The 24833-nt window shown below is 61.2% G+C and overlaps 1 protein-coding gene across 1 annotated transcript in view; it reads left to right on the forward strand.

The window, feature by feature from the left end:
* Positions 1–24833, forward strand: part of ANO7 (anoctamin 7) — a 29062-nt gene that overhangs the window by 537 nt on the left and 3692 nt on the right. The window contains exons 2-21 of the mRNA XM_086720189.1: positions 1132–1243; positions 2501–2558; positions 6907–7046; positions 8957–9064; positions 9632–9768; positions 10513–10570; positions 11284–11394; positions 12287–12452; positions 13786–13876; positions 14780–14876; positions 15994–16137; positions 16209–16346; positions 16995–17093; positions 17185–17287; positions 18177–18288; positions 18528–18582; positions 20183–20280; positions 21345–21490; positions 22911–23116; positions 23196–23338. Of these exons, the coding sequence (XP_086576315.1) occupies positions 1132–1243; positions 2501–2558; positions 6907–7046; positions 8957–9064; positions 9632–9768; positions 10513–10570; positions 11284–11394; positions 12287–12452; positions 13786–13876; positions 14780–14876; positions 15994–16137; positions 16209–16346; positions 16995–17093; positions 17185–17287; positions 18177–18288; positions 18528–18582; positions 20183–20280; positions 21345–21490; positions 22911–23116; positions 23196–23338 (2322 nt within the window). The remainder of the gene's footprint in view (positions 1–1131; positions 1244–2500; positions 2559–6906; positions 7047–8956; positions 9065–9631; positions 9769–10512; positions 10571–11283; positions 11395–12286; positions 12453–13785; positions 13877–14779; positions 14877–15993; positions 16138–16208; positions 16347–16994; positions 17094–17184; positions 17288–18176; positions 18289–18527; positions 18583–20182; positions 20281–21344; positions 21491–22910; positions 23117–23195; positions 23339–24833) is intronic.

Below are 24833 nucleotides of genomic sequence, written 5' to 3' on the forward strand. Positions count from 1 at the left end.
CTTTTCTGATGCAAGGGCCATGGGGAGGAGGGGGGAGAGGGACTCCAGGGAGGCTGGGTGAGCACCCCCGGGCCATCAGGGCTCCAAATGCCCTGAACTACGGGTTAAGCTCCAAGGTCCCCCTGCTACCCAGAGGCCTGCCCAGGCCTCGGGGGTGAGAAGAGCCAAGGCTCGGTGTGGCTCTGGGCAGGGCGCCTCCAATCGGAGGGACAGCCAGTGGAGCCACCACGGAGGAGGTCACTGCTGTGGCCTCATCCCCCGTCCTCTCTGCACCGAGCGCTCACCACAGTGGGGAAGGCTGCCAGCTGGCTTAAGATCCCTGAGATTTCTCCTCCAGGAGGGCCTCGTGGCCCCCACTGTCACAATGCCAGGCCCTGGCTCAGGGCCGTCTGGCACCTCAAAGACTCCGGGCTGCGGGCTCACACCTCCGTCTCCCCCAGGTTATGTGGCCTAGACGAGCTCTCCCCAAAGGCCCCCACGGCTTCTCCACCTCCGCCCTCCCCGCCTCCGTGGGCCTGGTGGTGGCCGTCAGTGCCTCACCTGCGCTGGGGCGGATGGCTGGCCCCACTCAAAACCACCCCTTCTGGGCCACAGGGTTCCTCTTGTTCTTTGCCAGCCTGTCAACTGGGAGAGTGGCATCTGTCCTCCCCACAGAGGGGTCCTGAGGCCAGATGGGGAACACACAGGGTCAGCGTGGCCGGGCCAGCCTCCCTAACGGGTCCAGGACCCTCCCCACCCCCCGCCACCGGGAGGAGCTGAGGCCTCGAGTCTATTAAAGGGTATCACCCACTCCTCCTGCTGGGGAGCAGAGCTGAGCCCACCCCACTGGGCCTCCTCCGGCCCCCACCACCCCGGGCATTGCTGGGAGGGAGGGAGGCACACGCTGGACAGGTGCACAGACGGACAGCTGCTGGGCCAGGCCCCTGCCCCCTCCCTCCTCCTCCCTGGTCGGCCCCTGGGGAACCTGCCTGTGCTCTCAGGAGGGACAGTGCAGCCTGGCGCCGGCCCTGGCGCCTGCCCCAGCCTGTGCCCTTGCCTGTGAAGTGGGTTCACGTGGCCGCGCAGTGGTATGGGGACCGAGCCTCATGTAACCGCTCTGCCCCGTCCCCACCCCGGTGCTGTGAGGTGCAGGAGTGGGATGCTGCGGAGACAGTCCCCGGAGGAGGACAGTACCGTCCTGATCGACGTGGCCCCCGAGGCCGAGAAGGGCCACACTTACGGGAGCACAGCCCCCACCTCAGAGGTAAATCTCCAGAGGCAGCGTCCTGCGTCCTCTCCCTGGGACCCAGGCCCGCGGTCCGCTGTAGATTTAGGAGGTCTCTCCCTGCCTGGGCCTGAGCCCCCAGTCCCTGGTTGGACTCAAGGACCCTGAAGACAGTGGCTGCAGCCGGAGCCCCGAGCCTGTGGGCAGACGCGGCACCCACAGCCCTCCTCGACGCCCGGACCTCCTGCGCCCTCGAGCTGCCCCAGTGCTCGCGGTCAGGTCACCGCCCAGGTCACCGGTCCTCGGGGATGTGCAGACGACCCGGGGGACGGGCTGGGTGCAGGCTGGGCTCAGGCTGGACTGGGCCGGGACTCAGCAGCAGGAAGGACAGCGAGAGGGAAGCATCGGGCATCCGCAGGTAAACCAGAGATGCTACTGAAAATGCCGTGGAGTGCGCCCCGTCCGCTCGGATGTACACGCAGCGTTGGGGAGCAGCCTGGAAGCAGGCACGCTCCCGACGGCCCTTGCCCCACGGCAGGGTCGAGGACGGCAGCTGTGTCCACGCTGTTTTGTCACCTAAAAACGTAGACTGGGCACATCGAAGGTTATCAGTGCTCGCTCGGGCAGGGGGGGCGGGGGGAGGGAGTGGCTTCTGGGTGCGTGTGGCAGCACGTCTGCACGTGAGGATGGTCAGAACTCAGAAGAGACCCTGGAGGAGCCACAGCGGCCCGAGGGCAGACGCGCTTTAGAGTTCAGGTCGGGTCAGCATTACTGTTAGCGCAGGGTTCAGCGTCAGCGAAGGTTACGTTCTGCTGGATCCCGGGCTAAGGTTAAGCTTGCGGTTAGTCAAGGTCGATGATTGGGGTAGAGGACGGGGTCTCCTGAGGCTAGTGAGTGTAGATGCCTCTTACCAAGGGCTCTGGTCCCCGGCAACTTCGAGAAACCCGAGCTGATTCCACTCTCTGGATGCCATGACTGCCTCTGGGCGGTGCACAGAGCACTTCCAGCCCCCGGAGACCCTCGGTCGCGGGCACCCCTGGGTCATGCCCAGGTCACCTACGAGCCTGACCGTTGCCCACAGCCCAGCCAGGTGCTTGGAGGCCCGTGTGGTCTGCGGGAGGCTGGAGGGGACGTGGGGCTGGCCTCCCCGGCCAGACATGCCAGCGCCTGTGAGCCCCTCTGCCCACACTCGGTGGCTGTGTTCTTGCTCGTCCTCCTGTGTCCCAGAGGAGGAGGGGGCGGGGGGGGGGCGGAGCAGTTGTCAGATGCCTGCCATCTCTCTTCCTTTCCTTCCAGCTGAGTGGACGCCGGGAGGCCGCCGGCAGGGTGGGGAGCCCCTCCAAGCCCCGAGTAGGTGAGCCCCTCCCAGTGTCTGCCAGCTGCGCCCGTGTTGGTCCTGGGGGTGGGGACGCAGACGGGATGCCCACGGGTGGTGGCAGGTCGCCGTCCTCAGCGACCAGGCCGCCCCTCCCTCGCCCGGCACTGTCTCCTGAGCCGACTCGGTGCCAGCCGCCGTGCCGGGGGTGAGGGGAGGGCCTCGTGGTGAGCAGAGCACAGCCAGGGAGATGGTAGGGAAGTGGGGGGAGTCCTCCCTGAAGGGGGGCGGGCTGAGAGGCTCTGGAGGGCCGGGGGGGGGGGCGGCCCGCCTCTCTCCTGCTCTGGCCTCAAGACGAACGCAGACCGTCTCTTGTAGCCCACACCTTTTCTAACCTCAAAGTCCATTAAGCTCCACTTATCCTCACCCCCCGCCCCCACGGTAACGTCTGCCCTGAGCCCAGAGTGCCGACCACCCCCTGCCTGGGCTCCCTGCTGCCACCTCGCTCTCCCTGCGGCCCAGAAAGTAGACAGCCACCAGGACAGCTATTATTAAAAATAATAAAATAAAACAGAAAATAACCAGCATCGGCAAGGATGTGAGGAGATTGGAACCCTGTGCACAGCTGGAGGGAAGGTGAATGTACAGCCGCCGTGGGAAACGGTGTGGTGGTTCCTAAAAATTAAACCAAGAGATGCCATGCGCCTGGGGGCCTCGGTGGGTTGAACATCTGACTCTTGGTTTCAGCTCAGGTCGTGATCTCACAGCTGGTGGGATCAAGCCCCGCGTCGGGCTCTGTGCTGACGGTGCGGAGCCTGCTTGGGATTCTCTCCCTCCCTCTCGCTCTGCCCCTGCCCCGCTCATTCTCTCTCTTCTCTCTCTCTCTCTCAAAAGAAATAGATAAACTTTAAAAAAAATTGAAAGAAAAAAAGAAATACCATATTTCAGCAATCCGACTTCTATGTGTATCCCCGAAAGAATTGATGACGGGTGTTTTGCTTGTTCCCCTTTTGTGGCTTTTGTGAGGACCGCAGCAACAGTGGCCATTCGTGCACAAGGTTTCACGTGGATGTGCTTGATTTTCTTGGCCATGTACACTTGAGCAGAATCACAAAGTCAGATAGTAACTCAACATTAAACTTTTTCTTAGTGTTTATATATTTGAGAGAGAGAGAGAGAGAGCACATGCACGAGCAGGGGAAGGGGCAGAGAGAGAGGGGGACGCAGAATCGGAAGTAGGCTCTGGGCTCTGAGCTGTCAGCCCAGAGCCCGACGTGGGGCTCGAACCCACGAACTGCGAGATCATGACCTGAGCTGAAGTCGGACGCTCAACCGACTGAGCCACCCAGGCGCTTCAAAGTTGAACATTTTTGAGAAACCACCAAACTATTTTCCAGAGTAACTACCACCTTACAAAGCACAGCAGTTGCGGGACATCCATCCTAACCTGCCTGTTGTCTATCTGTGTGCCAACTGCCCTAGTGAGGATGAAATGGCATCTATCTTGTTGTTTTGACTGGAAAGTCCCCAAGGGCTGATGATATTGAGCATCACTTCATGGCCTTATTGGCAGTTTACACACCTTCTTTAGAAAAATGTCTATTCAAAACCATTGCCCATTTTTAAATTGGGCTATTTGTCTTTTTAATGTTGAGTTAGAAAAGTTCTCCCTTGCCAGATATATGATTTCTAATATTTTCTCCCATTCTGTGGGGTATTTTTCACTTTCCTGGTGATGCTTCTGAAGCATATGTGTTTTTAATTTTGACAAAGTCCAATTTATTAGTATTCTCTCTTATCTCTATGCTTTTGGTGTCATGTCTAAGACATCGTCACCTACACCAGGTCATGAAGATGTACCTCTGTTTCCTCATCAGGGCTCTATCATTTTGGTTCTTATACTTAGGTCCACCATCTTTCTCTGGTTATCATAACTGCACTTTGTATATGGTGTGAGGTAAGGGACCAAAATCATTCTTTTCAATCTAGGTATCCACTTGTCCCAGCACCATTTGCGGAAAACACTTTTTTTCCTATTGGATTGTAATGTCCCCTTTGTAAAAAATGGATTGACCATAAATATGTGGGTTTTTCAGAATCTCAAATATACCCATTCATCTATATGTCTGTCCGTATACTGGTACCACACTGTCTTGGTTATTCTAGCTTCATAGACAGTTTTGAAGTCAAAAAGTGTGAGCCCGACAGCTTTGTTCTTCTTTTTCAACATCGTTTTGTTCATTCGGGGTCTCCTCTTATTTCCAAATAAATTTCAATCTTGTCAATTTCTGCAAAAAAAAAAAAAAAAAAAAAAAACAATAATAATAAGCCAGCTAAGATTTTGATAAGGATTGTGTTGACTCTGTAGATTAACTCTGGGAGTGCTGCCATCATGATAATATTAATCTTCTGATTCATGCACGTGGAATGTCTTTGCATTTATTTGCTCTTTAATTTGTTTCAACAATATTGGGTGGCTTTCAATGTCTAAATCTTGCACATCTTTTGTTACATGTGTTTGTAAGTATTTTGTGTTTGGTGCCGTTCTACACGGAAGTGGTTTTCCTCATTTCATTCTTAGCTCGTTTATTGCTAGTGTATTGAAACCCAGTTGATTTCCATATGTTGATCTTGCATCCCGGAACTTTGCCAAACCTGTTATTAGTTCTCCTAGTTTGGGACTTTGGATTTCCTGTATGCAAGGTTGTGTGTCGTGTCTACCTAGAGAGAGTTGCGCTCCCATATTTTCCTGTGTGTTTCCATTTGGGTCCCCTCCCTGCACATCAGCACTTCCGTCCAAGATGATCTTGTGCAGACGGAAGAATTTCCTTCAGTAATTTAGAGCAGGTGTGCTGGAACTAAGTCTCTGATTTGTGCTGTTACAGAACGTTTTCATGAGCCTTCGTTTCTGAAGGATATTTCCGCTGGATCAGGAATTCTGGCGTGTGGCATCTGTCCCTCAGCAGGTCAAAGATGCCATCCCATTGTCTCTTTGTTCCTGTCGAGAGATCAAGTGTATGTATCACTCTTGTCCCCCTGAAAAACAGTGTGTTCTCTTTATTCTTGCTGCTTGTAAGATTCATCTTTATCCTTAGTTTACAGCAGAGGTACGCTGTATCTTGATTTTCCTAAGCGTAGCTGCTTTATCCTGTTTGGGAATCGCTTTGGAGTCAGTTCTTTCATCAGACCTGGAAATTCTTGACCGTTTTTCTTCAAAGACTGCTGCTCTCCTACCCTCTCCTGGTCCTCGGCTTGCAGCCCATTGGGCCTTTAGACCGGGACCCCACCCTTCAGGTACCATGTTCCATTCTTTCCGTCCTTTTTACTCTGAGTTCAGTTGGGATGTTTTCTGTCCTTGCTGAAGGACCAGTCTGTCCTTCAGTCTGCCAGAGCTGTCTTCCGTTGTGTCAGGTGCTGCGGCATGCTGTTCTCGAACGTCTACTTGATTCCTTTTCATAGATCTGAAGTCTCCCTTGAAATAATTCCACTCTGCAACCATTGCCCGTCCTGGACTCCTTTCTCGGCTTTACCTCCATCACTGTTCCTCCTCTCGGCCCTGTTCTGCGAGTTCCACCATGTGGCTCATCTCCGGGTCTGTTTCTGCTGATTTTATCAACTCTGCCCCCCTCCGGTGCGCCCCTTAACTCCTGTGGTGGAGTCCTGGCTCCTGGGGTAGGACCCAGAGTGTCACCTGGAAAGCCAGGGCCCCCACCCGCTGCCCCCATTCTGCCGCTGGAGCCCCAGCGCCGTGCCTCCTCTGGGGTCTCTGCGCATCAGCAGCTCCGGAGCCACAAGGGCTCTGTCCTCTCTGTCCTCTCCACATGACACCCCTCGGGCCCCAGGCCCCCCCCCCCCCCGCAGCCCCCAATTCTGACCTCACTCATCGCTCAGCAATGCCTCTTGGGCTCTGTTGCCCCACCCCGCAGTTTAGAAACAGCTCTTAGGGAGAACCCCCAAGTGAGTCTGGGCTCACCCCTGTGGTCCCCTACTCTCAGATCTCAGAGGCCTTAGCCCTGCACCCGCGGCTGTCTGGTGGCAGAAGAGCAGGGGCTTCCCACATTGTGTCCAGCCTTTACAGTCTCTGGCCGGGAGGAAATTCCGTGATGGCTTACACGTGAAGTCCTTAAAGCCCCCTCTGGGGGTTTGGGACTTACCTGCGGGAGTGGGAGCCACACAGGGATCTCAGGAGCCCCAGCCCGTCTCCAGTCCGTGCCACCAGCCGGCGCCCCCAGTGCTCCCAGCCCTGAGCGGGACCAGAGTGAGGGCCCAGAGGGAGACACCCAGGAGCAGGGCGAGTGTCCGAGAGCTCGGGTCCCACTTCCCACTTGGAGCCTGGGTGTCCTGGCCGGAATGCCAGCCCTGCCTCTGTCCCTGTGGTTTCCGGCAGACTTCGTCCTCGTTTGGGAGGAAGACCTGAGGCTGGGTCGGCAGCAGGGTGGCGCCGGCCGGGACGAGACAGACACGCGCGGTGCCTGGAGGGAGACCTTTCTGGATAACCTCCGCGCCGCTGGGCTACATGTGGACCAGGTACTTGGGGTCCGTTCTGGGCACTGCATCCGTTCAGTGATCCACCACCTTCCCGACAAAGCCCAAGGGCATGGGGTCCAGAGCCCTGGGACGAAGCAAGAGCCCAGTTCCTGCTGGGAGCCTGGCCCCTGTGCGAGCCCCCTGTGCCTGTGGGACCACCTAGCACAGGCCGGCCCAGCACCTGCCCCGGTCCCGCCCCACGCTCACTCGTGGGAGCCAGAGCCCGTCAGACCCACCGGTCTGACCCACCTCCACTGAACTGTCCCGGTGTCACACTTGCGATGATGACTGTGTGTTTCTAGAACTGAGCAGCTAAAGCAGCCCCTCCCTCACTGTGTCCCCTGTGCCGGTGACCCCACTTAGACCTCCTCCAGCAGTGGCAGGGCACCCTCTCGTCGTCTCGTCCCTGAACCCTGGCTGGGCTCGCTGCACGTGTGTCCTCCGCCCTCTGCCGTCCCCAGGAACGGACTCAGCCATCAGGTGCCCTCTCCCCACCCAGAGCCAAGCAGCCCTGAATTTTACATTAATCACATTTTCGTGTGTTGTTCATCATGTTAGCACCAACTTTATGTTGCAAACAGTACAGCTTGGTTTTGTTTGAACTTGATGGAATGGACTCAGGCTCGGTGTAACCCCTCCTGACACCATGCTTGTGAGCTACACCCATGTACTCGCTGTGGGGCTGCTGCCCTTGCCCAGAGAACCCCCGCGTGAATGTGCCCCCACTTACCTCTCCGTTCCTGTGGGAGGACGTGTCGGATTTGCTGACCTTCCCCACCCCTGAGGCCCCTCCAGAGGGCTGTAGCTGTTGGCAGACATACCCACAGCGGGATGGTGGGGAGACAAGAACAACACCCTCTCCCCTTTGAGTTTGGATCCACCTGACAGTCTGGTGAGTGGGGATGAAAGGTGTCCCCCCCCCCCCCACCTTATCTTGGAGAAAGCTTTGGCTCATGGGTGTGACCACATGAGATTGCAAAACCTTCACCCAGAATGGGTGGTCTTACCTTCTAGTGGGGGTCACCGGAGGACAGTCGTAGTGGGGGTCACAGGAGGACAGCCACAGGGGACAGCAGTGGGCGGCTGCCCCACCACGGTGACTGACGTGCCCCGAGTCTTCAGTCTAGGTGGCAGCTCCCGGTGCACAGCACAGCCAGCCGGTCGCCCGAAGCACCGCCGAGCCCATCCCGCCCCGGGCGTGTCTGCTCCAGTGGGCCCTGGGCGGGGGCTGGCCATTGGCATTCAGGGAACCCTAAAGGCTGTGACGCAGGGCGGGCTGAGAGCACCTGAACTAGGCAAGGTTCTGGAAACCAGGCCCCAGACCGTGTGCACCGGACCGGGATGCCCCAAGTCCCCTCTCAGAGACCCAAGAGGGCCTGCGACGTGTCTCCACATGTGCGCACGCATATGACAGTCACGCGCATGCACTAAACACGTGTGCACACATGTGCATGCATAACATAGAGGCCCAGCGGCCCGTCAAAGGACAAGACCATTGTTCAGTCTCTGCAAACCAAAAGCTGACTCTATTGCCTGCTGAGGTCAGGAGAGTGGGGCGGGTCAGCCACAGTCTCTGGACGAGGCAGGCTTTGGGGAAGGGTGTGTTTGGTCCTGCCAGTCCCAGGGGGCGTGGCTGGCGCAGGCTGGGTGCCGTCCCTCCCTGGCCGCTGGGCTGGTTGCTGAATGGGGGCGGTCACTGCCCGGTCAGCTTTCGGAGGCACATTCAACAGGCAAGTTGTCATTTTTGGAACAGACTTAAAACCGGTGCTGGTTACTTGTTACCATGGCTACAGAAGCATCTGTCTTTCCCAGGAGTGTAAGTGGACACACGTGCACGCACTCCAAGCGCGCACACACACGCATAGGTGCACACGCCCCTCAGGCTCTCATGGAGCCCTTGGTCTCCGCAGCGTGCTGTCCAGGGTGAGAACGGAGCAGTGCAGTACGTCCTCCTCAGGGCCCCCTGGGCCGTGCTCTGCTACTACGCTGAGGACCTGCGTCTGAAGCTGCCCCTGCAGGTGCCCGGGTGTGCCCGGGGCGGGGGGAGGGGGTCCTCCGCAAGCGAAGGTCACTCATGATTGCGCCCTCATACCACGGCCAATACCAACACCCCTGGAGGCTCCCGCTCGGTGTCCGCGAGGGTCCCTCCCACCCCCATCACTGTGCCCCAAGAAGCCTTGGTGGGCAGAGAGGGTCGAGGTACCGGGCTCGGGGGGTAGGGAGCGTGCGTAGGAGCCAAGGCTCTGAACTGGCCACCTGGACTCCTCCAGGCCCAGACCCCAGAGGCCCCCCCCCACCAGAAACCACCCACTGGGGGCCAGCCCCAGCCTGGGGGACACGGGGTGAGGGGCAGCACTTTCCAGGTGACCTCCAGATGATGTGCCTGGGGGCTGCTCCCGCTGCCCACCATGGCCCAAGGCCCAGAGAGCGCCGGAGGCTGGCCCGGTCAATCCCCGCAGGCTCCAGAGCCAGGGGAGGGCGGGCAGGCTCCCTCTGCCCACTTTCTAAACCCACGCACCCCCACCCCACGCATGGTGCCCGCCTCTGCGTCCGAATCCGCTCAGGAGTGCAACCGTGCCCTCCAGGAGCTGCCCAACCAGGCCTCCAACTGGTCGGCGGGCCTGCTGGCGTGGCTGGGGCTCCCCAACATCCTGCTGGAGGACGTGCCCGACGTGCCCCCTGAGTATTACTCCTGCCCGTTCAAAGTGAGCAAGCTGTCAAGGTGAGACAAACGTCCCCCAAACCCGCTGGGCGCTTAGGTCCGTTTCCCTCTCAGCTATTGGTCTGTGGTGGGTGGGCAGGTCCCTGCTCTGCACGGTCTTCAGGGCTCAGGCTCCTTGCTTCTGAGGCAGAGACAGGAGGCGCTGTCTCGGCTCGGGAGGCGCTGTCCGCATGCATGGGACAGCCCAGCCGCACGGCCACCCCAGCCACGGAAGAGGGGAGTGTCCAGGGGCGGTGGGGACCCCTGTCGGTGACCAGCACCGAAGCTTCGCAGGTGGTCTTCCTGCCCGTGCCGAGCTCACCTCCTTTCGGGGGGAAGCCAGCAGTTCTGGGGCTTCCCAGGATTCCAGGGGCCCAGGGAGGGCCCCTGGCCGATCATCCATCCGCACAGGCCACCACCAGGCACCACCCACGAGGCCATTGACCCCCTGCTTAGAGTCTCAGGGGGAATGTGGAAGGCTACGGGGCTCCTTGGTGAGCCTGGTGCTCCCACACGGGCTGTCGGGGGGTGCTTCCGTGCTGTCCGGGGACCCGGCTGTGACCTCCTGCCCCCAGACTGGAAAAGGCAAAGCAGGAGTTGATTGTGCTCCCGGGTTAGGGGTCGTCTTCCCAGCTGCGGGATGAGGCTGTGCGTGTGCGCCCGTGTGCACCATGTGTACTCGCGTGCATGCCGTGTCATGTGCCCGTGCGTGCTCTCCTGCATGTGCGCAGGTTCTCGAGTTCTGCCCTTTTCCCGCGCACTCAGGTTCCTCGGGAGTGACAACCAAGAAAACTTCTTTACCAGCACCGAGCGGCACCAGATTGTGAGTGTGTGGCTGTGGGCCTCAGACCTCCCGGCCCCGAGCCGGGAACAGAAGGGAGCCGAGCCGTGGACGCAGGAAGACTGTCCCGTGACCGGGGCTACCCCCCACCTCACGGCACAGCGGGGGCCCCGCTCGGCACCCCTCGGGGCCCCCAGGACCCTGAATGGACGCCACAACTGTGGCTTGCGGGGCAGACGGCCAGAGGCACCAGGCCCGGGGGAGGGGGGTGGTGGTGTGGGTCCTGCTGGCTGGTGAGGAGGGGCCGAGGGCCAGAGCACCGGCACAGCCACAGCACCCCCGACAGATGCCCTCCAGGAGGCCTGTTCCGGTGGCCTGTGGTGGGGAAGACGCCAGGACAGGCCTGCCCCGCGAGTCCCCCGCTGACCACCAAAGAGCAGGAGGCCGTGTGGGCTGCCCGGGGGCCAGGGGCGGTGCCCACCCCTGACACAGGCACCCGGGTGGAGGCTGTGACCCTGAGTTGGGGCCTGGGTTCAGATCCAGACTGGACTCCTGTGATTCCAGTGACTGTGGCCAAAGTAAAGCGGGGCATCGGGGACGGTGGTATGTGTGAGCCAGCCACGTGCGGAGGAGCTGGACCCACAAAGTCTCGTCACTGCTTGTCAGCAGAGGGCTCGGCCGGGGATCAGCGGGCCGGGATGGTCCTGCCCTGCTGGCACGTGACAGGTAACCGGCACTGTTCCCACCACCCCTAGCTGTTTGCGATCCTGGCCAAGACCCCATATGGCCACGAGAAGAAAGGCCTGTGCGGGATCGACCAGCTGCTGGCGGAGGGTGTCTTTAGCGCGGCCTTCCCCCTGCATGATGTGAGACCAGGGGCTTGATGGGGTGGGGTGGGGCACTGGCCTGGGCATTAGGGTGGGTTCCTGGTTGAGGAGGACCGCCGGGTCCTGCCGTCCACCTCCGGGCATGTGGGGCAGCGGCCCCCTCTGTGCTAGGCAGCTGTGGTCAGACGGGTGGCCCAGGCCACGCTTGCCACGCGACAGGGCCACGCGAGGGACTGTCTGAGGCTGTGGTAGCCAGATGCCACCCTCCTTGCCATGTGACAGGCCCAGTAGCCCTCCCTCCCTGGACAGCTTCAGTCTCGGGGAAGACGGGAGGTCTTCTGTGCCCCTCTCGAAGCCAGGTAAACTAGGGCGGTACCAGGGAGTGGCACCTGTTGGCCTGACCAGGGTCCTGGCAAAATGTCCACCATGTAGGTCTGGAAGCTGTTTTCCACCCGGCCCCCTGCGCAGTACCCACTGCGAGTCCTCAGAGCTGCACAAAGAGGGTGGGGCCTGCAGGGCTAGGGCAGGCCAGTACCCACAGCTGTGTGACCGTGGGGACTGTCCCTCCTCCCCAGACGCTGCCTAGGGGTACATAAGGCAAACGGGCGGGATGGCGAGTGCCCCTGGCTCTGGGAGGCACTGCTTTTCCACAGGCACAGCCGGCCCCACTTGCCCTATGGTTGCTGTGGGCTGCGCATCTCTGGGTGGCAGGAGCCCCTACCCAGACATGCCTCCTGGTGTCTTCCAGACCCTTCCCTGCCCTGGCCGAGGGGCTCAATGCAGATAGCCCTTCCTCAGAGGCCTTCTTGGCCCCTTGGCCCCCCCCCACACCCCTCTTTCCTTCCTCAGGCAGCCCTCCTGAGCGCCACACCTATGACAGTGCCCAGTCGGCCAGCCTGGGTCTCCCCACCCGACAGCTTCTTGTCCACAGGGCCCGTTCAGGACACCCCCAGAGGGCCCTCAGGCCCCGGGCCTCACCCAAAGGCAGGTTCTGTTCCGGTACTGGGCTCGCTGGAGCCAGTGGAACAAGTACCAGCCTCTGGACCACGTGCGCAGATACTTCGGGGAGAAGGTGGCTTTCTACTTCGCCTGGCTTGGTGAGTCCTGCCCCCCCGGGGAGAGCCACGCTGGCCCCTCCTGGGGAAGCCCTTCCCGATCCCCAGCCTTACCTGCCCAGCGACCACCAGCCCCAGTAATATTCCTGTGGCTCTTCTGGGCCCTAACGCCCCAGCAAGGGACTAGGAACGCCCCTCCGCAGGTAGGGCCCTCCTGACTCAGCCCCCAGTGTCCCCAGCCCACCAGATGCGGCCCATGAGGCCCTGGGCCACTCCAGGAACTCCCGACCAGCTGAGGTCACCCCTGCCTGGGTCCAGGGCCAGCCACCTCTTATCACCTGCAGGCAGACTGGCACCTTTGGAACGACCTTCTTCCCTGGGCAGCCTGGGGCCCTCTGCCCCCTCACAGGCTCACCCCCATGAGCATGGCCCTCTCCCCACTGTTCTGTGCCCCAAAACTTCTGAAGTCCTTTCTCATCCCTAAACACAGTACCCGTGCCCTCCAGCCCCGGGCGTGGGCAGCCCTTCAGTCGTGCATGCATGCATCTGTTCAGGCCTCAAGCCACACTGGGGATGCTGTGCAGCACGCAGGGACTCTGCTCTCATGGAAGGCACCAGCCATGGGTGACACAGAAGGAGAGGCCACCCACAGCCTCTGTGGCCCCAGAGAGGGCTGGGCGGGTGGAAGGGTGCACCAGGCCCGGGCATGCAGCCCAAGGCATAGCATGTGTGCGAGGACCCCAAGGGGGCCGGGGGGAGCGGGGGCCGTGGGACAGCAGAGCCAGTTTGGAGGGCCGCAGACGGCACGAGGACAGGGTCTTCATCTGGGTTCCAGACAGGCCGGCCTTCTACGGAAGTCCCTCTGCCCATGCAGGATGGGGCTGGAGGCAGACCCATGGGAGACGGTGGGGCGACCGCTTGAGGGATTGGGGGTAACAGGAATCTGGCCACAGTGGGTGGGCTGAGGCAGAGGGAAGCATCCAGAATGGACCGCCATCGGTCTCCCGGGGTGGAGTGCAGTGAGCGGTGTGCTTCCCGCGATGGGGACGTCCAACCCAGGCATGGTGCTTAGAGACCAATTGGACTCGGGAAAGGGGTGTCCAGGAGGTGTCGCCACACTGGGCTGGGGCTCTGGGGCAGTCAAGTGCCGAGGCCAGGAGCGGGGGGGGGGAGGGGGGGTTCTGCTCAGAGCTGCCGGCAGAAGGTCTGACTCTGCTGGCGGAGCATGGGTTCCCCAGGGACAAGTGTGGCTGTGCAGACCCCACCCACTGCTTCGCTCTGCGCTGGGTACACGGGCCCACTCGGGGCACCGACGGCGGACTCCCAGGGTCCCTCCGCCCAGTCCCGGAGGGCCAACTCCAGTGTTGCCCTGCAGGGTTCTACACAGGCTGGCTCCTGCCGGCAGCGGCAGTGGGCACTCTGGTGTTCCTGGCGGGCTGTTTCCTGGTGTTCTCAGACATACCCACGTAAGTGTCATCTCCCAGCCCCCGAGCCTTGCCCTGTGTCTCCTGAGGCGGGCGTGTGGTTCAGGGACCCACAGGTGCCAGGCCCTGTGCAGGGCTGGGGATGGAGGTGAGCACTGAGCATAACCATGCCCTCCTGTCGTAGAGGACACCGTGGACCTGGCTGGAAGGCTGACAGGTGCACAGGTGTGCTCCCAGAGCGACACAGGTGCACAGGTGTGCTCCTGGATTAATTTTATTGGTACTTACCCTCGCTTCTTGTAACAGTATAAGCTTTTCTTATCCATAAATGGCCTTGGGTTTTACTTCATTATGGAGCTAAAATTTCAAAAAGTTATCTCAAAAATTATCATTGCATAGGAGCACCTGGGTGGCTCAGTTGGTTAAGCATCCAACTTTGGCTCAGGTCATGATCTCGCAGTTCATGGGTTCAAGCCCCGCGTCAGGCTCTGTGCTGACAGCTCGGAGCCTGGAGCCTGCTTCGGTTTCTGTGTCTCCCTCGCTCTTTGCCCCTCCCCTGCTTACTCTGTCTCAAAAATAAACGTTAAAAATATTTTTAAAAATTTGCACTGCATATATCTTAAAGCCATTTTTTATTATTTTTTAATGTTTATTTTTGAGGGGGGATGGGGTAGGGGCACAGAGAGGGGAACCGAGGCTCCAAAGGGGGCTCCGTGCTGACAGCACAGAGCCCAACACTGGGCTCAGACCCACGAACCGTGAGATCGTGACCTGAGCCAAAGTGGGACGCTTATCCGACTGAACCACCCAGGCGCCCCTTAAAGCTGCTTTTTAAAGAAACGCTGAGCCTGGCAAAGGCAGCTGGGGGGAGGCAGAGGGCAAGGGGTGGGGCTGGTGTGAGCCTGCTCCCCTAGGGCTCCTGCAGCCTGTCCTTGTGCCCAGAAGGCAGGAGTTGTGTAGCAGCACCGATCACTTTGAGATGTGCCCGCTCTGCCTGGACTGCCCCTTCTGGCTGCTCTCCAGTGCCTGCACCCTGGTCCAGGTACGAGGGTGATGGGGAGGGGAGGGTCCCGCCTGTGGGTAACACCAGCTCTGGCACCGTTGAAGGCAGGCCCACTGTGGCAACGCTCCAGCTGGAGCCGTGCCAGCTTTAGCTGCGTTGTGTTGTTGTGCATAAGTGGCCAAGGTCGGCTGGGAGACTCCCCAAGGCAGACAAACCCCGAAACTTTTGGGGCACAGACAGCCCGAGTGGGAGGCGGGAGGAGGGAGGCTCCTTGGGTCCCGGACCCTGTCCGCCCACACGTCAGCACCGCGCACTGCCTGGGCACATGGGCTTTTCCACGGGGACGGCGGCCCTGTGGCCTTGCCTGCACGCCACCCACATTGGACCGGGCGCCCGGGTGCCCAGGATGGGCCCGCAGACCGGACACACTTTTGGTACACCCCTGGGACCCGGTCGGAATCAGCTTCCTAGGGCTGCTGGCACAGGTGATCATGCCGAGGGGCTTAAAACACCAGAACTGTTTTCTCACAGCTCTGGGGGCCCCAAGTCCGAGATCAGCGGCCGCAGGGTTTGGTTTCTTCTGGGGCGTCTGCTCCACGGCCCTCTCCTAGTGTGTGGGGCCGCAGGAGTCTTCGGTGTTGGTTGGCTTGCGTCCCCCAACCTCTGTCCCCGTCTTTCCTGTTTCCCCTTCTTTTCTAAAGCTGTCACCGGGCTTAGGGGCTGTCCCGAGTGCTCCCACCCAGAAGTCCTTACCTTAACTATATGCGCGAAGGCCCTCATTCCAAATGAGGTTACGATCCGTGGTTCCAGGGGGACGTCACAGTTCAACCTATCACCATCCGCCCTCTGGCCCCCAAAACTTCACATCCATCCCGTGTGCCAGACACGCTCGCCCCAACCCAACGTCCCCCAAAGTCTCAGCCCGTAGCAGCGTTGAGGCGGAGTGGGACGTCCCGCGTCCCATCCCCTGAATCGCGCCGATCAGGGGCCACCCCGGGGCGACGCCCTCCCCGTCCGTGGGCCTGCGCGCGCGGAGAGACAAGCGGGGCGACGGGCAGGCACAGGAAAGGTGTTGCCTTCCAAAAGGGAGCACTCGGCGGGACGCAGGGGCCACGGGTCCCACGCGAGTCACAGCCGCGCCCGCCCGCGCCCGCAGGCCAGCCGGCTCTTCGACCACGGCGGCACCGTGTTCTTCAGCGTGTTCATGGCGCTGTGGGCCGTGCTGCTGCTGGAGTACTGGAAGCGCCAGAGCGCCACGCTGGCCTACCGCTGGGGCTGCTCGGACTACGAGGACATCGAGGTGGGTCCCCGGGCCCGGGGCCGCTCCTCCCCACGCGCGCGGGCCGCTGCTGAACGTGGGCTCCCTTCCAGGAGAGGCCACGGCCCCAGTTCGCCGCCTCGGCCCCCACGACGGCCCCGAACCCCGTCACCGGGGAGGACGAGCCCTACTTCCCGGAGAGGAGCCGCGTACGCCGCGTGCTGGCCGGCTCCGCGGTGGTCGTGATGATGGTGAGGGAGCCCCTGCCACCCTGCCCTCCCCTCCCCGTCGTGAGCCCCGTGGGGCACCTTTCGTCACCCCTTCTCCGAACCTTGAGGCTGGGAGCCCGAGGCTTCTTCTGGGACCCACGAGACTCTCACGGCTCCCAGAAGGCCCCAGAAGGCCTTTGTGTGCCCGGGCTCCAGACGGGGGACCACGCCCGGGGCCACGCTCGGGGGTCCAGGCTGTAGGAGGCGGTGCGTGCCAGGTGGGGGCTCTGCGAAGGTCTCCCGTGGACGCGGGCCCGGGGCAGCCTTCAAGCGTGGGGGGAGCATCCAGCACGGGGGGCCCACCCACCCCTGCTCTCCAGCCAGAGGGGCTTCCAGACAGGACCACCTCCCTCTCCCTCCCCTTCCAAGACGTTAGCAATCCCCAACGTTCGGTTGCTGAGGGCGCGGGGTGGGGGTAGGAGGGACGGCTCCGTAGCATCGAGGGCCCAGAGCAACGCACGGCGGCCTCTGGCCATCCACGTGGTGCCCACCCTCCATTCTGAATGACCTTCCTCCCCACCCTCCGCCTCTGCCCCCCAACTAGGACGGGCGGGGACCACAGCCAGCTCTAGAGGGCCCTGCAGTGCCAGGCCGCCGCACGGGGGCTCACGCACTTGCCTTGCCCCACAGGTGGCCGTGGTGGTCGTGTGCCTTGTGTCCATCATCCTGTACCGGGCCATCACGGCCACCCTCGTGTCCAGGTCGAACAACACCCTCCTCGCAGCCTGGGTGAGCCTCCACCGCCCGCTCCCGCTGGGTGGGGTGGAAGGCTCTGGACCACCCCTCCCGCGCTCCGCTCTGACCCGCCAGCTCCCCTCAGGCCTCGCGCGTCGCCAGCTTCACGGGGTCGGTGGTGAACCTGGTCTTCATCCTCGTCCTCTCCAAGATCTACGTGGCCCTGGCCCACATCCTGACGAGATGGGGTGAGTGGCCAAGGATGCTGGGCGCTGACCCTGGGACCCGCCCAGCCCTGCCGGCCAGAACTCGACTTCCTGTCCTACCTATGGGCCCTTCTGTCTGAGCGAGGCACCGACGGGGCATGTGGGACCCTGCCCAGGGGCCTCACACATAGCACTGGGTGGGGCCTCCGTGGACGGACAACGGGACACCCTCGCAGCCGGGCTACCCCTCCGGGGCCCGGGACATACCCGGCCCCCTCCACTTTCCTGAGCCCCTTCCCTCTGCTCTGCCCTTCCTGCCCCTCTCTCCATGCCCTCTCCGCCAGCGTCTCTCCTCCTTTCCCTGACCCCCATCTCCTGAGGACAAACGCTGATGAAGCAGTCTGTCCGTTCCACACAAACTGCTTACCTGTTACCAGCCTGGTCTAAGAGAGGGACAGAGGACTCACCTGGGGACGGTGGTGTGGGGACAGCAGTGGGCAGGTGTCCAAGGAGAGGCTCCAGGTGTGGGGACGGCAGGGACGGGCTCTGTTGCCCCGAGTGTTTCTGCAACAGCAGGCTTCGTGCGTCCCCCCTTTCCAGCCACGGGTGTCCCCCTCGATTAACATTGTGTGTCCCCAGCCCCGGACACCTCCTCCGCCCAGCCCCCAGGCTGTCTTCTGTCGCTCCGACCCCTTGTGCCCACCTGTGCGCGCCGTGGCAACTCCGCGTCGGTGCCACCTCCCTTCCCTTCCCCCAGCTCCTCCTCTACCAACGCGATGTTTTTAAGCGACTTTGAAAGTAGACATTTAGGAGTGCCATACCCCACCCCATTCTCGAGTGAGTTTCCTTAAGACGTCCGGCAGTGCGACCTTCTCCTCCCTCCCTGGCTGGCCTCACGTGGGGGACTGAGCGAGGCCCCCCTGTGCCGCAGAAATGCACCGCACGCAGACCAAGTTCGAGGACGCCTTCACCCTCAAGGTGTTCATCTTCCAGTTTGTCAACTTCTACTCCTCCCCCATCTACATCGCCTTCTTCAAGGGCAGGTCAGCACCGCTCCCTCCACTCTGCCCTCCTGTTCCCCCCGGCGGGCACGGGACGCCGTCCAGACGCCCAGGGAAGGGGGCTGTTGGCACAGGAGCCGAGGGTGGGACCGGGGCCAGTCCTGGCCTCAGGCCTCTGAGCAGACTCGGTTTCGGGCCCACCTGGTGTTCCTCCTGTCGGGCGGGCGAGGGGGCAGCAGCCCCTCCTCACTCGTGGCCTCCGGGCCCCGATTCTCCTCCAGGTTTGTGGGATACCCGGGCAACTATCACACCTTATTCGGGGTCCGCAACGAGGAGGTGAGCGTGTGGGGAGGCCAGCACCCGCCAACGGAGGCGGAGACCCTGGGGCGCGCCTCCTGAGCCTCCAGGGCCTCGGACCTTCCTGCCCCGCACGACCCCGCACCGCTTGCACGCCTAGTCACAGGTCCTGCTCGTGCCTCCTGTTCCCGTGTGGCTCGGTGCACACCTGAGCCGGGTTTCAGCCCTGGTGAAGGACCCGAACCACCGTGGGGGAGCGGGGGTGCAGGGGCTGGACACCCTCAGGGGCTCGGTGCCCGTGGCCAGGGCGGCCCTGGCTTCTCCCCGCGGCCAGCCCCAACCCCATTAGCACAGGCTGCTGCGAGAGCCAGGCGTGAACCTGGTGGACGTGGAAGTGGGTTTGGTGCAGGATGAAGCATCGCTATAGTGTGGGGTCCCCCAAGCAGACCCCAAGATAAAAACTCAGGTGCAAGCAATTGTTGTGGGCGTTACCCCAGCAAGCATGTGAGGGGTGGGGGCGGGGCAGGAGAAGGGAGCGTGTCTGCATTTGAGGGAGGGGTCACTGCTATGAGCCCCTGGGTGCGAGCGACTCTGTCCTGGACCTTCTGGGACATTGGAGGAAATCTCCAAATGGTCTTCGTGCATCCGGTTCCTCACCAGGGCAAGGCCAAGCACGCCGAGCCCAGAGGTGCAGGCAGCATGGGGGGCGTGCCTGGGACGGTCCACAGGTAGCTTCCGAGCTGGGTCAGGGGACACGGGCGGGGGTCTGATAGCTCCTGCTGAGCTCATCACCTAAAAGACCCGCTTCTCCTTTCTGAGAAAAAGAGGGTCTCCTTCCTTCCCGCAGGTTTGGGCTGTAACCCAACCCAAGAGCTGACTGCAAAGTTGCCACCTCTGAGGGACACCCTCCATTTTCCATGAGATGGGAGGAGCTTCCTAGGGACAGGCAGCTGGGACCCCGACCTGGGGGCACGACTGTGCACGACACGCCATATCAGTGAAGCAGCATTCAGTTGTCAGTGGGAAAAGTTCCCAACTCAAACTGGCTTAAGCAAACCAGGCAGTGCCACTGGCTCTGGTACCGAACACATTCAGGGCCCCGTGGGCTCAGGTATGGCTGGATCCAGGGGTCTAACCAGTGCCGAGCTGCTTTCCCCATCGCTGGCGTGCACTCAGCCAGGTTCTCCTTACCTGGTTGGGGAGACCCTGCAGTTGGCCTGACACCCTCGAGCTCAGTACCCCTGTGCCGCCTCAGGAGCCCCCGTAAGAGCCCCAGCCCGACTCTCACTTGACTCGGGTCACCGATTCGTGGGGCCTACATCTTGAGTCCTCCCTGGAGGCACAGGTTAGGGTCAGCCCCACATAACCCACCTTTGTGTGGGTCCCCAAAGGAAAGCTGGGGTGCGATAGGGCAGCACCCCCATCATCTCTATGCACAGTCTGCCAGCTGGATCTGGGGGAGACTGGGGGGTGGTTGCATGAGGTCGAGGAGAGGGAGGGACAGTCTCTGCAGTCCTGGGTGTGCTGTGGCATGTCTGAAAGGGGACGGTGTGGGAGGGGACGCCTTCGAGGCACAGAGAAGGGTGGCGGAGATGAGGCCGGTCCCTCCCAGAGCTAACCTGAAGCCTTGCTGCTATAGTGTGCTGCCGGAGGCTGCCTCATCGAGCTGGCACAGGAGCTCCTGGTCATCATGGTGGGCAAGCAGATCATCAACAACGTGCAGGAGATTCTCGTCCCGTGAGCCACCCCACCCTGCCCTGGGCAGCAGCCAGGGGCCATGGGATTTGGGAGCGTCTGGGAGAGCAGCCCCTGGCCCAGCCCCAGCCCGGAAGAAGAGGTGGAGAAGACCACCTCGATGCCTCATCTGCAAGGGAGGGGGAGGGTGTGCCCCAGCCACCTGCCCCGTGTGGTGTGTGGTTGCCGGGCAGGCTCACGAAGGCCTCTGGCCCTGGGCCGGCTCTGGGGTGGCGGGGAGGCCTGGGTTCCCGGGCCCTGCCCCACCCGTGCTGGCCCATCAGGTGTGCAGCCCACTCTAGCTGGGCCAGGGCATTCTTGAGCATCCCCAGCCTCGAGGCCAGCACCAGAGGGAGCAGCGAGAGGCCCCAGGCTTCAGGTGCCCTGACCAGGGACGACTGGGGTTCCATCTCCCCGGTGCCACCCCACTGGCACCACCGTGGCCCTCCTCAAGGCAACGGGGTGCCCCTCCCAGGCTGGAGCCGACCTGGACACCCTCCCGTCGGCCCCTGCACACCTGATCTTCCCCCACTAGCTGACTCCCCTTAGCTGTGGGACCGTGACCAATCCACACCCCCCCCCCCACACCCCTGGGTGTGGCCTTGCTTCTCTGGGCAGTTGGTGCCCTGAAGCTGAATGTGAGATTACAAGGGCAGCGTGTACCTCGGTGCCTGGCGGGGACAGGAGCTGGACACCTGACAGTGTGGCAAAGCAACAGACACACCCGCCCCCCCTCCCCGAATATGATAGAGCGACGCACACGTTTGCCCCCACTGGCACCGCGGTGTCCTTTGTCCCCTCCCGACCTTGACTTAGCGCTCGGAACCTCTCTGCAGTTCCCCAGGGCGCTGTGGGGTGGGGGGGTGGGGGCAGTCGGGGGAGGGGTTGCCCCCGCGGCGGGGTGGGGGGGGGATGTAGATGCTCTCAGCCAGCGAGTTCCACAAGATCTTCACCCCTCCCCTCCCTATGGCCCAGGCCCTCCTCCCCCTGCTGCCCCTCACCCACAGAGCAAGCGTGGCCAGGCCTGGGAGAACAAGGGCCGTTTTCCTGGATGTCTCCTCCTCTAGGAAGCTACAGGGCTGGCGGCAGAAGTTCCGGCTGCGCTCCAAGAAGAGGAAGGCGGGGGTTTCTGAGGCGGTTGGCCAGGCACCTTGGGAGGCCGACTACGAGCTTCTGCCCTGTGAGGGTCTGTTCGACGAGTACCTCGAAATGGGTAGGAGCCATGTTAGCGGCCACGGCCACGGCCTCGGCCGGCACCGGGGACTTGGGGGGGGAGGGGCAGCCGTACCCCGAGAAGGGCTCCAGCCTGTGTTCCTCTGGGTACATCTACCTTGAAAGATGATGTGGACGTGGGGACGGAGGGTCCCTGGTGGAGCTGGGCCTGCAAAGGTTCCGGAAGGGAGATTGTGGGGTTTGGAGAGGGGAGATCTTGAAGGAGGACGGCCGAGGGTGGGAAGGGACGGTGCCCTGGGCACGGGGGTTCAGAAGAGGGCCTGGGGGCAGTGGGTGGGGTGCTCCTTAATCTCCCCCAACCCTGGGAAGCATGGGCCAGGGCACATGGAGGGAGTGAGGAGAGGTGCCCAAGAGACCCGGCCCTGGGGGCGGGAGGTGGTGGGCTCGAGGAGTTGATTTTCTCGAGAGCGTCTCGACGCCCACACTCTTCACTGGACCCTCAACTGTGCCCTAGCCAGGTGGTGCCCATGCCTGCGGCTCATTCCCCACGTGGGGTGGAGCGCTTTCGGAGGGCAGGGGCTGTGTCTACTATGGGTAGTGGTCCCCTGCCCGTCCAGGGTCTTACCCAGAGACAAGGGAGGGGAAGCCATCACGGCACACTCCTACTCTAAAGCACTGCATCTGAACCCAACACATTGCGGTCTCCGGAAGCCAAAGCAAAATGAGTGACAGTGGTGACGTCGTTCTTTGCATAAAAGGGAGCGGGACAGTTCTTGGAGAGTCATGCTTTTTCATAGCATGTGAGTGGGGTTGATGGACCTCATGTGTCCCTATTTCACTGGACAACAGGAAATGGGACCCAATGCTCTCCTTCAGGATTTCACATGAGACCCAGGAACCCCTTTCACGAAGCTCTGGGTGGGGGTGGGGGTTGCACCCGGCTGGCTCAGTCTGTGGACCGGCGACTCTTGATCTTGTGAGTTCGAGCCCCAGGTTGGATGTTGACATTAGTGAAAAATAACCTAAAAACAACAAAAGCCATTCCCTAAAGCCCCCCCCCCCCCCCTCCAGAGGGGTGAATGGTGAAGTCGGCTCTGAAATCAGAAATGTTTCTGTTTCCATCGCTGCACGAGCCCTCAGGGTGTCTGAGCACCCAGGTTGGAGAGTTCCAGAGTCCCTGACCTCAGAGAGCCAGGGGAGGCCCAAGCTCGGCCAGAAACGCCTGCAGCGCTGTGGGAGCAGTCAGGGGAGAATTCCCGGGGGCGGGGGCTCTGCAGCTGAGTCTCAGATGAGCCGAGCAGGAACCGCAGGTGTCCCCAGAGCCTCCGGAGAGGAGGGCCTGCGAAAGGCTGGCGGGCGGGCAGTGGCACCCACTGGTGGCAGGCGCGGGTGGCTCTGCTCACCGGCCTAAGCGGGCGGACAGGGCTCACACAGTGCGGGCCGGGGGCCCTCGCCCACAGTGCTGCAGTTCGGCTTCGTCACCATCTTCGTGGCCGCGTGTCCGCTCGCGCCGCTCTTCGCGCTGCTCAACAACTGGGTGGAGATCCGCCTGGACGCGCGCAAGTTCGTCTGCGAGCACCGGCGCCCGGTGGCCGAGCGCGCGCAGGACATCGGCATCTGGTCCCACATCCTGGCTGGCATCGCGCACCTGGCGGTCGTCAGCAACGTGAGCGCGCGGGCGGGGCGGGGCGGGGGCGCCGGGGCCGCGCGGACGGGCCCGCGCTGACCAGCCGCCCCGCGCCCAGGCCTTCCTGCTGGCCTTCTCGTCCGACTTCCTGCCGCGCGCCTACTACCGGTGGACCCGCGCCCCCGACCTGCGCGGCTTCGTCAACTTCACGCTGGCGCGCGCGCCGCCCGCCTTCGCCTCCGCGCACAACCGCACTTGCAGGTGGGGGCGGGGGCGGGGCCGGGGAGCCGGTGGGGGCGGGGCCCGGGGGCGCAGACCCGCGTCGGGGGGGGGGGCGGGGACTGGGGTAGGGGTGAGGGGTGGGGAGGAGGTGAGAGCGCAGGCCTGCGTCTGGGGACACGGGGACCCAGGCGGACTTGGTAGGCAACACTGGGCCCCTGGGGAGGCGACTGTTACTTCCATTGCCATTCCCTTCATGGGCATAGGTTTATTTCCCGTCTCTGTTTCTTCTCGGTTTTGGCAATTTCATTTGCAGAAAACTGTATTCCAGCTACTTATTTTATTTTTGTTATTTTTTAAAATGTTTATTATCTCTGAGAGATAGAGAGGCAGAGCGCGAGCGAGGGAGGGAGATGCAGAATTCGAATGGGGCTCCAGGCTCTAAGCTGTCAGCACAGAGCCCGATGCGGGGTTGGAACTCATGAACCGCAAGGTCATGACCTGAGGCGAGGTTGGCACTTAACCGTGAGCCACCCAGGCGTCCCTATTCCAACTACTTTTAAAAACAGAATGACACAAACTTGTTCATAGTATTCTACGATGATTTGCTTAAGCTCTGTTTTGGTAGTTATCTCATTTTCTTTCCAGATAGTTTTCTTTCCTCTTAAAAAGTCAATCTTCTGAACTTGACATCATAGCTCATTTGCTTTCAGTCTTTCATTAAAAAAAATTTTTTTAATGTTTATTTTTGATTTTTTTTTAATTTTTTTTCAACGTTTTTTATTTATTTTTGGGACAGAGAGAGACAGAGCATGAACGGGGGAGGGGCAGAGAGAGAGGGAGACACAGAATCTGAAACAGGCTCCAGGCTCCGAGCCATCAGCCCAGAGCCTGACGCGGGGCTCGAACTCACGGACCGCGAGATCGTGGCCTGGCTGAAGTCGGACGCTTAACCGACTGCGCCACCCAGGCGCCCCAATGTTTATTTTTGAGAGAGAGAGAGCATGAGCGGGGGAGGAGCAGAGAGAGGGGGAGACACAGAATCCGAAGCAGGCTCCAGTCCCTGAGCGGTCAGCACAGAGCCTGATGCGGGGCTTGAACCCACGAACCGTGAGATCATGACCTGAGCTGAAGTCGGACGCTTAACCAGCTAAGCCACCCAAGCGCCCTTTTTTGTCTTTCGTTTTAATAAACGTATTTATAAGTTTACTTGACCCTACTCCTTAAAAGCCTCATTTCGTTGATAATACCTGTCCCTTCACTTCTGAGTCTCTTAACTGCAGTTGTTATCCCCCTACTTATCTATGAATTATTTAGAAAAGTTCCCCAGTGTGGAGGGTTTTTTGTTGTTGTTGTTGTTCTTCTACTTATAAAAAACCATTCTGGTTTAACTGCTTGGTGATCAGAGAACCTGAAGAGTCCATATGATACAAATCTCTTAACATGTGTTGTTTTCCTTTATGATCTGCTCACTTGATTTTTGCTGGTTCAAGTGAACTTGAATCTTGTATTATCTGTTTTAAAGTAAGGCTGTCTA

The sequence above is a fragment of the Puma concolor genome, chromosome C1 (genome assembly GCF_028749965.1).
Source record: "Puma concolor isolate L17-30 chromosome C1, mPumCon1.1.hap2, whole genome shotgun sequence".
Lineage (NCBI taxonomy): Eukaryota > Metazoa > Chordata > Mammalia > Carnivora > Felidae > Puma > Puma concolor.